The sequence below is a fragment of the Bos indicus genome, chromosome 22 (assembly GCF_029378745.1).
Source record: "Bos indicus isolate NIAB-ARS_2022 breed Sahiwal x Tharparkar chromosome 22, NIAB-ARS_B.indTharparkar_mat_pri_1.0, whole genome shotgun sequence".
Taxonomy (NCBI): domain Eukaryota; kingdom Metazoa; phylum Chordata; class Mammalia; order Artiodactyla; family Bovidae; genus Bos; species Bos indicus.
Genome location: NC_091781.1, coordinates 53,305,936 through 53,319,546, shown reverse-complemented (window position 1 = coordinate 53,319,546; position 13,611 = coordinate 53,305,936). Strand labels below are relative to the sequence as shown.

General features: G+C 50.3%; 1 protein-coding gene across 6 annotated transcripts in view; it reads right to left on the bottom strand.

The window, feature by feature from the left end:
* FYCO1 (FYVE and coiled-coil domain autophagy adaptor 1) overlaps positions 1 to 13,611 on the bottom strand; it is a 103,770-nt gene that overhangs the window by 47,395 nt on the left and 42,764 nt on the right. For all 6 annotated transcript variants that reach the window (XM_070776811.1, XM_019984330.2, XM_019984326.2 and 3 more), the window contains 6 exons: positions 12,093 to 12,199; positions 8,695 to 8,838; positions 5,429 to 5,519; positions 2,106 to 4,472; positions 1,025 to 1,117; positions 148 to 266 (listed from right to left, as the gene is read on the bottom strand). In XM_070776811.1, the coding sequence (XP_070632912.1) occupies positions 148 to 266; positions 1,025 to 1,117; positions 2,106 to 4,472; positions 5,429 to 5,519; positions 8,695 to 8,838; positions 12,093 to 12,199 (2,921 nt within the window). The remainder of the gene's footprint in view (positions 1 to 147; positions 267 to 1,024; positions 1,118 to 2,105; positions 4,473 to 5,428; positions 5,520 to 8,694; positions 8,839 to 12,092; positions 12,200 to 13,611) is intronic.

Here is a 13,611-nt window from a genome sequence, read left to right as displayed (position 1 = left end):
ACATAAGCACTCCCTGGGTCTACAGCTTTTCTTGCAAAAGGACTTTTTAAAGCTGAGTGAGTGGCTGACTTTCTAAACGACTGGACCAAACCCGCCCCTTCCGTGCGGACTCTCCCACTGGCCCCGCGGGCAGACTGTGTAACTAACCTGTCCAAGTCTTGGCGCAGGGCGGCCCCCTCCTCGTCCTTCCTCAGCATGGCGGCCTGGCACTCGGCAAGGTGCTTGCTGGTGCAGCTCAGTTTCTCCTGCACGTCCGCCTGGGCAGCCTGGCACAGGACAGCAGGGAGAAGATACCTGGCTGCAGAAGCCGTGCGAGGTACCACACGGTGACTGGCTCGCTCCACCCCATCTGGCCGGCGCACTTCTAACGGGAGGGGCTTTCATTTAAGATTAAGAGGCCAAGAACTAGTACGTGTGTGGAGTAGGACAGATTCCCGTTTGTAACTATGTCCCTTGAGCATCAACTAGGGCCAGTTGTGGTGGGTGTAGGGGCTCCAGGGTGGGGATAGAGGTGTGGTTGTAGGGTATGGGGGTTTCTGAAAAATGTCACAGCCCTGAAGACAGATTTCAGTGCCTCCCCTGCTCCAGCTCAGGTCAGACTCACTGACTTGGAGAACACGTGCGGATGTGTGTGCGCGGTAGTCACTCAGTCGTGTCTGACTCTTTGCGGTCCCATGGACTGTAGCCTGCCAGGCTCCTCTGTCTATGGGATTTCCCAGGCGAGAATACTGGAGTGGGCTGCCATTTCCTTCTCCAAAGACAAGGGGGGGGGTGGTATAAAAAAACACACTTGGCAGCTCCAGCCAGGTGTTCAGGGAGTGGCAGGGCCATGACACAGACTTTGGGTGTCTAGGGCACACTGGATCTCCCGCAGGGAGGCCTCTTGATGGTCCGGTGAGAGACAAGTGAGATTCCCTCCCCGACAGGCCCACGGCCCGGGAGTACGATGACCAGGTGGATGAGGGGCCGGGCCCTGCTCAGGCAGGCAGGAGCACCTCCCCTGGGCCCCAGGGCTCGGGCCTACCTTCAGCTTCCCCTCGGCCTCCTTGGTGGCCTGCAGCTGCCGACCCTGCTCCTCCAGCTGGCCCCTGAGGGTCCTGCATTCTTCACTGGAGGTCTGAGAGGATGGGAAAGGGATCAGAAAAGTGGGGTCCTTGTTCTGGGACTCCTTCGGCCCCATTCACCCAAGTGGGTAAAAATAAGCCACTTCTCTTTCTCTCAAACTAAATTAAGCTTTGGGCTTCACTGGTAATACAGTCCTGTCAAGCTAAGAGATTTAGCTTGGCCTCTGAGCTTAGCATTTCATTTCTACGAGGGAAGGTGGAGCATGAGCCACGTGGAGCTACACGGGATGGAGCGACACAGGGTGGAGGCACATCTGTGGGGAGGCAGCAGCTGCCTGAGCGAGAGCAGTGGGCTGAGAGCGCACAGGCCCAGAAGCACACAGACACGTGACGAGCATCAGAGGCCGAAGCCCCGACTGTTTGCCTGTGTCCTCACTCTTAACCTTCTCCCCCGTGCAGTCTAGGGCACACATAAGCTCGTCTACCCCAAGGGTCTTGTGAAAATGAATTGAGTTGGTTTATTACAACTGCACTGTTATCAGAAGGCAGCTGAAGGGACAGAGAATCCAGGGACAGGATTTGAGGCAGTCAGGAACTCACAAGCCCACAGGGCTTGGACAGCAAGTACATAAACGAGGGTAAGGAAAACACCAGAGGCCTCATGTTTCCTTATAGCAGGCACTCCCACCCTGCTCCTGCTGCCATGCAGGAATGAGGGCACAGGCTTACAGGCCTCCTAAGATTTCAAAAGAAGCCCCCGAACTAAAGCTACAAGCAACTTGCTCTTAAAACGTTGGCTGCTAATTACAAAAACAGATTCTGTGTGGGCCCAACTTGTCTGCAATGGCATCAGATGTCTGAGTGAAGGCACCCTCCCTGGTGCTGGGTCCCTGACAGGCTCTCGCACGACAAGGACTCTGTGGGCTGTGACAACAGGACACTCCCGGGCCACATGGCCCAAGGCGCCTCCCACTCACTCGCGGGCCCACCAGGCCCTGCTGCAGGGGGTGGGTGCAGCTCAAACGGCTGGGGGAGGTTTACCTTCAGTCTTTTCTGGTAGTCCATCATCTCGGTGCTCAGCTGGAACTTGAGGGTGTCGAGCTCCTGGCGTGAGGCCTCCTGGAGGCTCTGGGCGTGCTGTTCAGCCTGGGCCAGCCGGGCCTGCAGACCAGGCAGCGAGCCGGCTGTCTCCTCGGCCACCCTCAGCTGCTCCTGCAGGCTCTCCTTCTCTCGCCGCAGCCCTGCCACTTGGTGCTCCAGGCCCTCCCGCTCCCTGGAGGCTGCCTCTTGGGCCTCCCGCAGCTCCTGAATGGTGTGGGCCAGCGCCCCCTCCACCCGCTCTTTCTCCGCAGTCAGCGCACAGACCTGGATGCCAAGCTCTGCCGTGTCCATGTTGGCATGGTGCAGCTGCTCCTGCAGCTCAGTGTGCTCCAGATGGGCCTCCTCGGAGCTGCACCTGACCCGGGACAGCTCCTCCCGCAGGATCTGGAGCTCCTCCTCCCTCCGCTCTGCCTCTTCGGCCCTCTCCTCCCTCAACGCCCCTTCGCGCTCAGAGCACTGCAGCAGCTCCTGGACGTGGGCCCTGTTGAGGGCCTCGTTCTGTTCCTTCAGTCGCTGCACAAGGGCCTTGTGCTCTGTCAGAGCAGTCTCAGCTACGCTCAGCTGGCTCTTCACCTTCTCCTGGTCCCCCAGGGCGGCCTGCAGCTTGGCCTGGAGCTCCACCACCATGGCCTGGAGTCGCCGGGCCTCCCCCTGATGGATCTCCAGCTGTGCCTGAGACAGGGCCAGCTGGACGGCCAGCTCCTGCGGCGCATGGTCTTCAGGTGGGCTGAGACCCTGTTGGCCTCCGTCTGCCCTGAGGGTCTCAATCAGCTGGGTCTGCTGCTGGCACTGGCCTGCAAGAGCTTGGAGCTCCCCATCCCGGGCCTCGGCGAGCTGCTGGCCCTGCTCCACCTGTTCCCGCAGTCGCCGGCACTCGGCCTCCTTGCTCTGCAGGGCAGCCTCCTTCTCTGCCATGTGGGCCCACATGCTTGCCTCTGTCTGCTCTGACTCCAGAGAGGCCAGGGAGCCCTGGCTGGCCGCCTCCCGCTGCTGCAGCGCTTGGTAATCAGCCTGCAGGGCCTGAAGTTTCTCCTCCAGAATGTGGTTGCGCTCAGCTACATTCTGCAGCTCCTTCTCCAGCTCCCTGTGGGCCTGCTGGAGCTGGTCCTCCATGCCGGTCCCGTGCACCCTGGGATTGTCTGTCTGTCCCTCCCGCAGGCCCCGCTGTTCCTCCTCTGGCATCTCGCAGGCCTGCTGTGGGACAGAGTTCAGAGCTTCAAGCGTCTCAGCCGCGTCGGGCAGACCTGGGCCTAGCTGTGCAGCAAGTTGCTCCAGCATCCCCACCTTCTGGCTGAGGTGGTCCCTGTCCTGGATGAGCTGCTTCTTCTGCTCCTCCAGGTCACTCACGTGCTGGCTCACCTGGGCCAGCTGGGTCTCCAGGAGCTGCAGCTGCCGTGTCAGCGAGCGGGCCTCCTGTTCCAGCAGCTCCTTCTCCTCCAGCCGCTGCCGCGCCTCACGCCTCGCTTCCGTGAGCTCCTCTTCCAGGGAGCCCAAGTGGCCCAGCGACTCCTGCAGCTGGCGCCGGAGCTGGGCTGCCTCCTGCCCCTTGCAGGACAGCTCATCCCGCAGCAGGGCTGTCTCCTCCACCAGGCGCTCCAGGCAGGTCTGGGCCTCCTCCTTCAGCTGCAGTTCCCCGGCCAGTGGCTCCAGCTGCACTGCCTGCTGCCCGCTGAGCTCCTGGATGCGGGGATTCTCGCTTTCCAAGGCTTGGAGCCTCACCGCCAGCTCCTGGGTCTCCAGGGCCGAGTCACTGGAGACACGCTCTTCCCGCTCCTTTGCATCCAGAGCCGGAGCGGCCATTGGCTCAGCTGCGGCCAGCTGCTCCAGGACATTGGCCGCGGGGATGTCCTGGTTCCTCCTGTACGGGGAGTCATGGGTGGCCTTGAGGTCCCGAGCCAGGGGCTTGAGCAAGGACTCCAGCCGCCGCAAGGCCGAGCGGTAATCCTCCTCCTTCTCCGCAGCCCCCAGCTCGAGGGCCTGCAGGCACGTGTGCAGCTCCACCATGGTGTTCTGCATGGCCTGGGTGACTTCCCACTGCTTCTGGAGTGCAGCCACCATGTCCGCAAGGCGACTGTTGTCCTCAGCGGTGGCACGGCCCCTCTCCCTCTCCACCTGCAGCTGCTCTCCCTGCAGGCTGATGGCCGCCTTCAGCTCCTGGTTCTCTCTGTCCAGCTGCTGCATCCGCTCCTGCAGCTGCTTCTCCCGCACCTCCAGCTGGTCCAGCTCCAGCCGCATCTCGTCGAAGCCCTCCAGGGACTCGCTGTTTAAGGGGTTGCTCAGGTCCAGGCTGGAGGCCATCTCCTGAGTCTGGGCGGAAACATGGAAAATAAGTGGCCTGGGGATGAAGCTACACAGCTGTTTGGTCAAGCTTTAGAATTTAATGCGAACAGAAGGAAAACTACAGCAATTAGGTGACCTAAAGTCTATGGAGCTATTCGGAGGACTGGAACTCCTTTGCTCAAAGCAGCTGCCAGAGAAGGTCAGCAGCACATCCTAAAACCATGATGCAATGCCACACGCATGAGTTCCCGAGACCCAGAATCGACGTTTCCCATCCCACCGCTGCTAGTGTCGGTAACACAGTGGATGTTCGCTCTCAGAGAAATTAAGTTATATGTAAACTACTGCTCACCCACTGCACTGTACCCACAATTCCTGCTGCGATTATATCACAAAATGGGGTAAAGATGCTACTCTGAATGCTTCTTGTCTTGATTACTCTTTATTTTGCTTTGCTGAATAATTTGTGTTCTTTCCCATTAAACTATATGATACATTCCATTCACATAGATAACAAAATTAACCAAACTGACCTTATCCACTAGCATTCACTGAGCACTAGGCTTGCGCCAAGCCCTCAAGCACAGTACGTGCATACCTTTGTCTACTTCCTACAACCATCTTAAGGGCTGGGATAATTGTTATGATCCCATTTTACAGATGAGAGAGCTCAAGTTTCGAGAAGGTAAGTCACCTTCCCAGAGTCACACAGGTGGCAAGTGACAGTCAGAATATGATCTTGCCACTTTTAACCACAGTGCTAAATCACTTCTTCTAAAACACTTCAAAAAGTTTTAAAAAATAACTTGCTTTTTAAAAGATCTAAGTTCCTTTTGGTTGTAAAAACCTGGACTCTAGGAAACAGCGGGTAGGACTGAGGGATTATGCGGCTTGGGGCTGGAACATCAGGTGTCTGAAAAGGTCCCGAGTTGGGCGGGGCAAGGACATGACAGACAGGAAGGCCCCAGCCTTTCTGGCATTACCTGCAGGTAGCTGCTCACCAAACTGCTCATGCTTGAGCTTCGGCTGGGTGGTCTCCACAGGTAAGCGGAAGAGCTGGTGGCCAGGGTCCTCCTGTGGGGCCGCAGAACAGACACGCCTGCATCAGAGCAGGAAACACACACACACACACACATACACACACACACACACACACACTCGGGGAGGCCTTGGTTGTCAACTGGCAACCAGGTGGTGGCAGGGGTGATGCCCACCTGGCTACAGTAAGGGGGCAAAGTCCAACAATTTCCACCAAAGCACACATTCAGGTTGGTTGTGCCAGCTGGACTCCACTGCTGAAGTCTAAGCATGGTGGCTCTGCTCCCACTGTCAAAAAGGAACGATATACTATTTTCCCAGTTTGAGATTTAAGCTTTCCTAGAAACTTTGGTGCCAGCCATTACTCGTTTGCCAGTGAGGAACCAGCAGCAGTCAGTCTGGTAAACAGAGGTCACACTGTGCGTTGGGCCTTGAGGTCACTGCTTTACAGTACGCTACACGGGTGATGCGGCGGGAAGACCTCTGGTTCAAGTGACCACACCGGACACTTTCTACACTGCGGGAAGTTCTATTTGATGGCACTAGTCACTGCAAATGAAAGGTACTTTCACTTAACCAGAATCTGTCCCTTAATCTACAATTGCTGCATTTTGCACCTTGTTAGTCTCCACAACCCAGCGCTGCACTTTCAGCATCTACCCGGAAGACAGTCACGTACGTGTGTGAGGTGACGTGCGGGTGCTCTCGGCAGTGTATCATAGGGGAGAAAGCAGAACCAGTCTGACTCTGTATCACTGGAGAGACAGAGAGCCTCTTTACTCACACAGAGGAACACTACGCCACGCACTGGTCGTCTGTTTTGTAAAGTGCCAGGCAGTGAGTATTTTTGGTTTGTAAGCCTTGGGCTCTGTCACAACAACTCAAGTCTGCCACCGCAGCCTGAAAGAAGACCCATAGACGGTGGTAAATAAAGGTGTGTCACACACTGCCCTGTGGGCCATGGTTTGCCAGTCCCATTCCACATCTGTAGAACTCCCTGTGCAATTGGCTAAAAACCTCAAAAACAAAGTGGAATGAAAAAGGCGAGTTGCAAAAGAATAGCTACTTCACGATTCAATGTATGCAAATGCAAAAAATATATATATATAAAATAAAACTATATATACATTTATGAGAACACACAGTAAAACACAAAAATATCTGGGAACGACACGCATCAACTACAGGGTTGTAATTACTTCTAGACAGGGAGAGATCAGAAAGGATGGCCATGGGGTGGGGCTTTGTTTGAATCTATATTTTATTTCCTAAAAAAAAAGGTATTAGAACCAGCTTGAAGGGGCTTTGACTGGCCTAATATGAGATAACTTGAGCTTTAAAATTATTACAGTGATGAATATAACCTATTGAATACAAAAAGAATCCACAAGTCAATACCGCTATAAATAAGCAAATGAATAAACTGATGGAGAAGAAAGAAAAGATCTTCCTTTACAAACAGAATGCCAACTACTAATGCAGAAGGAAAAATGGACTCAGAAAATCACTCTGATAACCACGACAGTAATTGATTCAGGAAAGATTTACCAATGGATGTTAACAGGAGAGAGATTTAAAAGAAATAGGATAAAAGAGAAAAAAAAAAAACCTAGTCTGAAATGTCTTCCAATAAGATACATATTAATTACAAAGAGAGAAACAAAACTTCAGGAGAACCTGGCTGACACCAGCATAAGCAAACGATGATGGTTAACCTCACTAGTAATGAAACCTCTGGGTACAATACGCCGAGACGGACACAACGCCTGGGGTATTTCTCCCAAATGCTTAATCTGAATACAGTAATAGGAAAATACACTAGACAAACTCAAATCAAGGAGTAAGTTACAAAATAACTGGCCTCTACTTCTAAAAATGTCTATGCTATGAACAACAAAGAAGAGAAACTATCCCAGATGAACAAGGACTAGAGACCCCTGACAATTCACTGACGTGATCCTGGACTGGATCAAAGACGTGTCTGGCATAATTCTTAAAATTTGAGTATGTTCTGTAGATTGGACAGCAGTATTGTATCAGTGTCAATTACCCGATTTTAACAATTGTGCTGAGGTTGTATAAAAGGATGTCCCTGATTTAAGGAAATACACAATGAAATACTTAGGAGTAAAGGGCAATCAGGGCTGTAACATATTCTCAAATGAGAATGTAAACAAACCACGTTTACATAAGGCGAAAAAGTGATAGGGAATTCCCTGACAGTCTAGTGGTTAAGACTCCATGCTTCTGCTGCAAAGGCGCAGGTTCAACCCCTGGTTGGGGAACTAAGAATCCCCAAGCCATGAGGTGCAGCCAAAAAATGTCAAAAGAAAAGAGAATGATGAAAACAGTTGTAGTACAACACTGATAGCTAGAGAGCTGAGGTGAAGGACAGATGAGCACTGCGTCCTGTTTTTACAACTTTTCTGTAATGATTTTAAAATTGGACCATTCTAAAAAGGACGTGTGAAGTAAATATGGCAAAAATGTTGGCTCTTAAGCCCCAGTAGTTGGCATATGGGTTCCATTATAGTCAGTACTTCTTCCTCCACAGAAAGAAGTCCCTCATAAGAAATTCAAAAAATTGGAATTAAAAACAAAACACACCTTTTTTACAGAAAGCAAAAAAAAAAAAAAAAGAAGAGTGCTGGGCTTGAGTTGAACTCGAGTCTGGTGCCCTGGCCCTGTTCTTGCCAGCTGTGTGGCGCTGGGCAAGTTCCTCCGCTCTCTGCGCCTGTTTCCTCAGCACCTCACTCCTGAAATGGGTGTTGTGTGAATGCAGTTGTGTGGGCGCTGTGCTGGTGTAGGAAAAGAAAACACAGCAAAGCAAACTTTCCAACAACCCTTATGCGATGAGCTTTCTATCCCTCTCACTGGCGTCCATGATAATAACTGTATCTAGGAGAACACAACTGGGAAAAGCCCACTTGCTTCCACTTCGCTCCCACACTGAGTTCCTTAACACATCTGAAAACCCTGGGTTTTGCATATGCATCTCCACTGACTCATACCGCCTAACCAACTCGGTTAAGTTTAAGGCTGGAGCCTTCAGATGTTATCGCTAGTCACGATGCAACCAAGTCTGTAAAATGAGCAAGCATAAGGTCATTTACTGCATTAGCAAAACTGCTTTGAGCGGACTGATGGCAAGCTTCAAAATCAAACACCTCTTTCCCCTCTTTTCAACCAAGCAGTTAATTCTTCAAAGTACCTGGCAAACGTTGGCCAGGCAGCATCCAGGTCATAGCCCCGCGATGCCAGGTCAAACTGGACGTCAGTCAGCTCGTAAAGTTGGCCCACGATGTCAGAGCTCAGCTTTGGCTTCAGAAAGGGGCTCCTTGCATAGTACCAGTCACTGCAGAAAAATATGGAAAGGGGTCAAGTACAGGAACAATAAGGATAATGGAAGAGTGCATTTAGTCATCCTCCTAGCACGGCTTTGCCTCATCAACTTGCAACTCAGGGTACTAAGTTAATTAAAGACAGACAGAAAGATACACATCCCAATGTGATTTTCACCACTGAAGTATGTAACTCTTAAACTCACTCTTCTTCAAGGAATCACTGAAATGAACTAGATGCTTATTTGTTTATTATTTATATCTTATCTATTCCCCCAAAGAATGTGAGAAACCTTAAATTTGAATTACCATCCAGGAAAGGGCAGTTGTAAGGGAAAGAACACTTCCTTTTCATAAGAAAATCTTGTCTTCTATCCCTTCTGGAGAATGCAATACAGGACACTGAACTCGCTGCTAATTTCTGTCCAGACATGTATTTAAAAAGTCAAAGAACAAAATATCTCCACTTTGAGGTGGTGGCTGTTTTACTTCATGTGAAACAGTAAGAATTAAAGAGACAACACTAATGAGTTTAATGAGCTATGTGGCTGAGTTCTGAGAACTGGGAGACACTTTAAGTCAGTTTATGACAGCTGTGACTAAACCTCACAACAACCTTCAAATCAAATGTGCAAAGGTTTTCAACTCACATGAATTCACAAAGCTTAGCACATACAAGAGAAATACGCATTTACGCAAATCTTAAAGGTGACACAAAATGAAACAAAATATTCCCCCCAGTAGTTTTTCTTTTATTCAGAAGCATCTCTTTGATTAACTGGAAGAAGCTCTAGAGGTAGAAGGGCAGCAGAGGTGGGCAGGGCAGCCGGGCCAGCCACAGAGGTTCAGCTAACAGGCTCCTAATCTGACATCCTCTCCCGGCTCCACGTGCTCAGTCCTGCTCTCTGTCCTGTCCTCCTCCCCCTGCTGAGGGGGTGGAAGGGGCACAAGGGGCCCGAAGGCCCCCCATCTGGTTGCTGTCACAAGCTCCAGGGAGCCCAGACCAACAGGGCCGGCACTGACTCAGTGCCTCTGGTGAGGCCCCAGGCTCGCTGGTGTTAGATTCCACAGGTGGTTCTGCGGAGAGGCATGTTTGCCAGCACCAAGGACATGCCATCCACCAGGCGAAAGCACCTGGCATTAGGAGTTCTGAGACCTGAACCCCAGTTTCTGCTTCCCACCTGAGCATCAGTGGGGCCCAGACAGAGGCATCTGACCTCCCTAGACCTTTGTCTCCTCACCTGTGACAGTTCAGGGCTTCCTGCTCCGTGTGCGCCAAGGACGGTGGTCAGGAAGGGGAGGAGAGGATGACAGATGGAGGCCTCTGCTTGTGCCAGGATGTGGCACACACAGGCACTGCCACTGTGGCTGGCATTATTGCTATTATAATCTTTTAGTTTATCACACTTGTTTGAGGGCTCCTTAAAAGACTCTGATGCTGGGAGGGGTTGGGAGAAGGAGGAGAAGGGGACGACAGAGGATGAGATGGCTGGATGGCATCACTGACTCGATGGACGTGAGTCTGAATGAACTCCAGGAGTTGGTGATGGACAGGGAGGCCTGGCGTGCTGCCATTCATGGGGTTGTGAAGAGTTGGACACGACTGAGCGACTGAACTGAACTGAACTGAACTTGTTTCAGAGGCCTCATACACTTTAATGCCTGGTGAAAAGTGTTAAAAAAAAATGTTCACTGCAAAAAAAAAATTTTTTAAAAAATGACATATTCCTACCTTTTATTTATCACGTAATGTTCTCATATACTTTCTAATCCTTTTATATGTTTTTTGCAATTTCTTCATTGTTGTCATTAGAACAAATAAGATTTGCATTCTTTTCCCTTGATCGTTATATTATTATTTTCATTGTTGCTATATAGACCGGAGAAGGCAATGGCACCCCACTCCAGTACTTCTTGCCTGGAAAATCCCATGGACGCAGGAGCCTAGTGGGCTGTAGTCCATGGGGTTGCGAAGAGTTGGACACGACTGAGCGACTTTACTTTCACTTTTCACTTTCTTGCATTGGAGAAGGAAATGGCAACCCATTCCAGTGTTCTTGCCTGGGGAATCCCAGGGACGGGGGAGCCTGGTGGGCTGCCGTCTCTGGGGTCACAGAGTCGGACATGACTGACGCGACTTAGCAGCAGCTATATAGACTTCCTTATTAGAATTTTAAATGATGTCATGCTATGCCATTTAAGCTAATTTGCTGTAATTTTACAGCCCTCTATCATTGGACATTGATGGTTTCCACTTTGTGTATTATAAACAGCATCATAATTTTCTTTGATAGTTGATTTACAAGTACTATGTTAGTTTCACGAGTACAGTAAAGTGATTTGGTTACACACATATATGTACATGAAATTAAAAGACGTTTGCTCCTTGGAAGACAAGTTATGACAAACCTAGACAGCATATTAAAAAGAGAGACATAGAGAACAAAGGTCTGTATAGGCAAAGCTATGGTTTTTCCAACAGTCAAGTGCAGATTGGAGAGTTGAACCATAAAGAAGGCTGAGCGCCGAAGAATTGATGCTTTCAAACTGTGATGCTGGAGAAGACTCTTGAGACTTCCTTGGATTGCAACGAGATCAAACCAGTCAATCCTAAAGGAAATCCACACTGAATACTCATTGGAAGGACTGATGCTGAAGTTGAAACTCCAATACTTTGGCTACCTGAAGCAAAGAGCCGACCTACTGGAAAAGACCCTGATGCTGGGAAAGATTGAAGGCCAAAGGAGAAAGGGGCAACAGAGGATGAGATGGTTGGATGGCATCGCCAACTCAATAGACATGAGTTTGAGCAAGCTCCAGGAGATGGTGAAGGACAGGGAAGCGTGGCGTGCTTTAGTCCATGGGGTCGCAAAGAGCTGGACATAACTTAGCGACTGAACAACAACAATATAGGTACATGTCTATATTTTAAAAATTCTTTTCCATTATAGCTTATTACAAGATACTGAATATAGTTCCCTGTACCATACAGTAAATCTTTGTTGTTTACTTTATATATAGTACTGTGTATGTGTTAATCCCATACTCTCAACTTACCTCTCCCCCAGAAGTTTGTTTTCTGTGTCTGTGAGCCTGTTTCAACAGTTTCATAAATAAGTTCATTCATACTGTTTTTCAGATTCCACATAAGAGACATACGATATTTGTCTTTCTCTGTCCATTGTAATTAGTGCCAGCACTGTTCATGAGGGGCCTTCAGGTCACCTCTGAATCACGCGGGGTAAAGCCAGAACTGCCACGCATTTACCTGGTCACTTTGGTGTTCATGAAGCACTGCTGTAAAGTGTCGGCTAACCTCTGGTGCACCAAGGAGTAGCGAATAAATGCTCTTCCTTTTCCAAGAGACGTTCGGAGCTGGAAAAAGTAGATAAAATAGAAACCAAGAGCTGTTAGCCTAATTCCAAACAAAGGCCTCCAAGGATGGCTGGCAAAAACAGAAACAGGGCAGAAAATGCCACCCAGTTCTCCCTACACATAAGCTTCACTCAAGTCTCTCAAAGAACACAAAACATTTGAGAACGTCGCCTCAGAGAAAAAGGCCTAAAGTGTGTGGACGTCTTGCAGGCCTCTACCTGAGAATAATCTGTGGACTCCAACTAACGTGCCATAGAAGACACAGTCATGAGAGGCTCAAGCATCTACTGTGGATTCTACTGAAAGGTCATTCTTCCTCCTCTGCTCCCTCAGAATCCCTGGGTTTAGAGTCAGAGATGAAAATGGTCTGGTTTAATCTGGAATCTTTAGAAAATAAGCCGGAGATAAATGGAGGGCTCCTCATAGCAGAAGTACCCTTGAGGAGCGAGAGATGGTCTCTGTTTAGCACATGTCTGGGCTGGGTTTTGAAGTGCTGGGAGAAGAGAGGCAGCAGAAAAGGCAAGGGGGCTTGGCTGGAGCCCATGTGGAAGCAGGAGGGGGTGCAAATAACCCTGAGGTGGATAGAGGGTCCGGGTGCAGGCCTGCCTTCACAACCTCTCCCCACAGTGACAAAACATGGCTTCTAAAGAGGTTTCTGGCTTGTTGTGATAGAGGTGGGGCAAGCTGGTCAGAGAGCCTGGCCCTAGCAAGACACTTGAGATAAGTATGCAAATCAGGGTTCATGCTCCTGATGATCCAGCCCCAGACGCTCAGGATAATAGGCAGGAGCTCAAAACCTGCCAACTTACCACATGCGCCTGCTCTGTTAGCTACTGGCTCTGACCGGGGTCAGCCAAGCCTCATTCCCTCCCATCTCTTCAAAGGTCAGAAGTGTTTACCTTGGCGGCTTGGGGAAGGGCGGCAGCGGTCTAACCAAAAGACAGTCCTAACACTTCACTCTTAAGCGTTCCTTGGACAGTAAGGAGGTCCAACCAGTCAATCCTAAAGGAAATCAACCCTAAATATTCACTGGAAAGATTGATGCTGAAGATGAAACTCCCAACACTTTGGCCACCTGATGTGAAGAGCCAACTCACTGGGAAAGACCCTGATGCTGGGAAAGACTGAGGGCAAGAGGAGAAGGGGACGACAGAGGATGAGATGGTTAGATGGCATCACTGACTCAATGGACATGAGTTTGAGCAAGCTCCAGGAGATGGTGAAGAACAGGGAAGCCTGCGTGCTGCAGCCCGTGAGATCGCAAAGAGTCGGACAGGACTTAGTGACTGAACAATGACAACAACCCTCCATCCTATTAAGAAGCTAACACGGCGCTGGGCTGACAGGAAACAGGACGTATGGCCTCCAGCACCAGCATGCTCACGATGCTGTAAACATCTCCGTTCCCACCA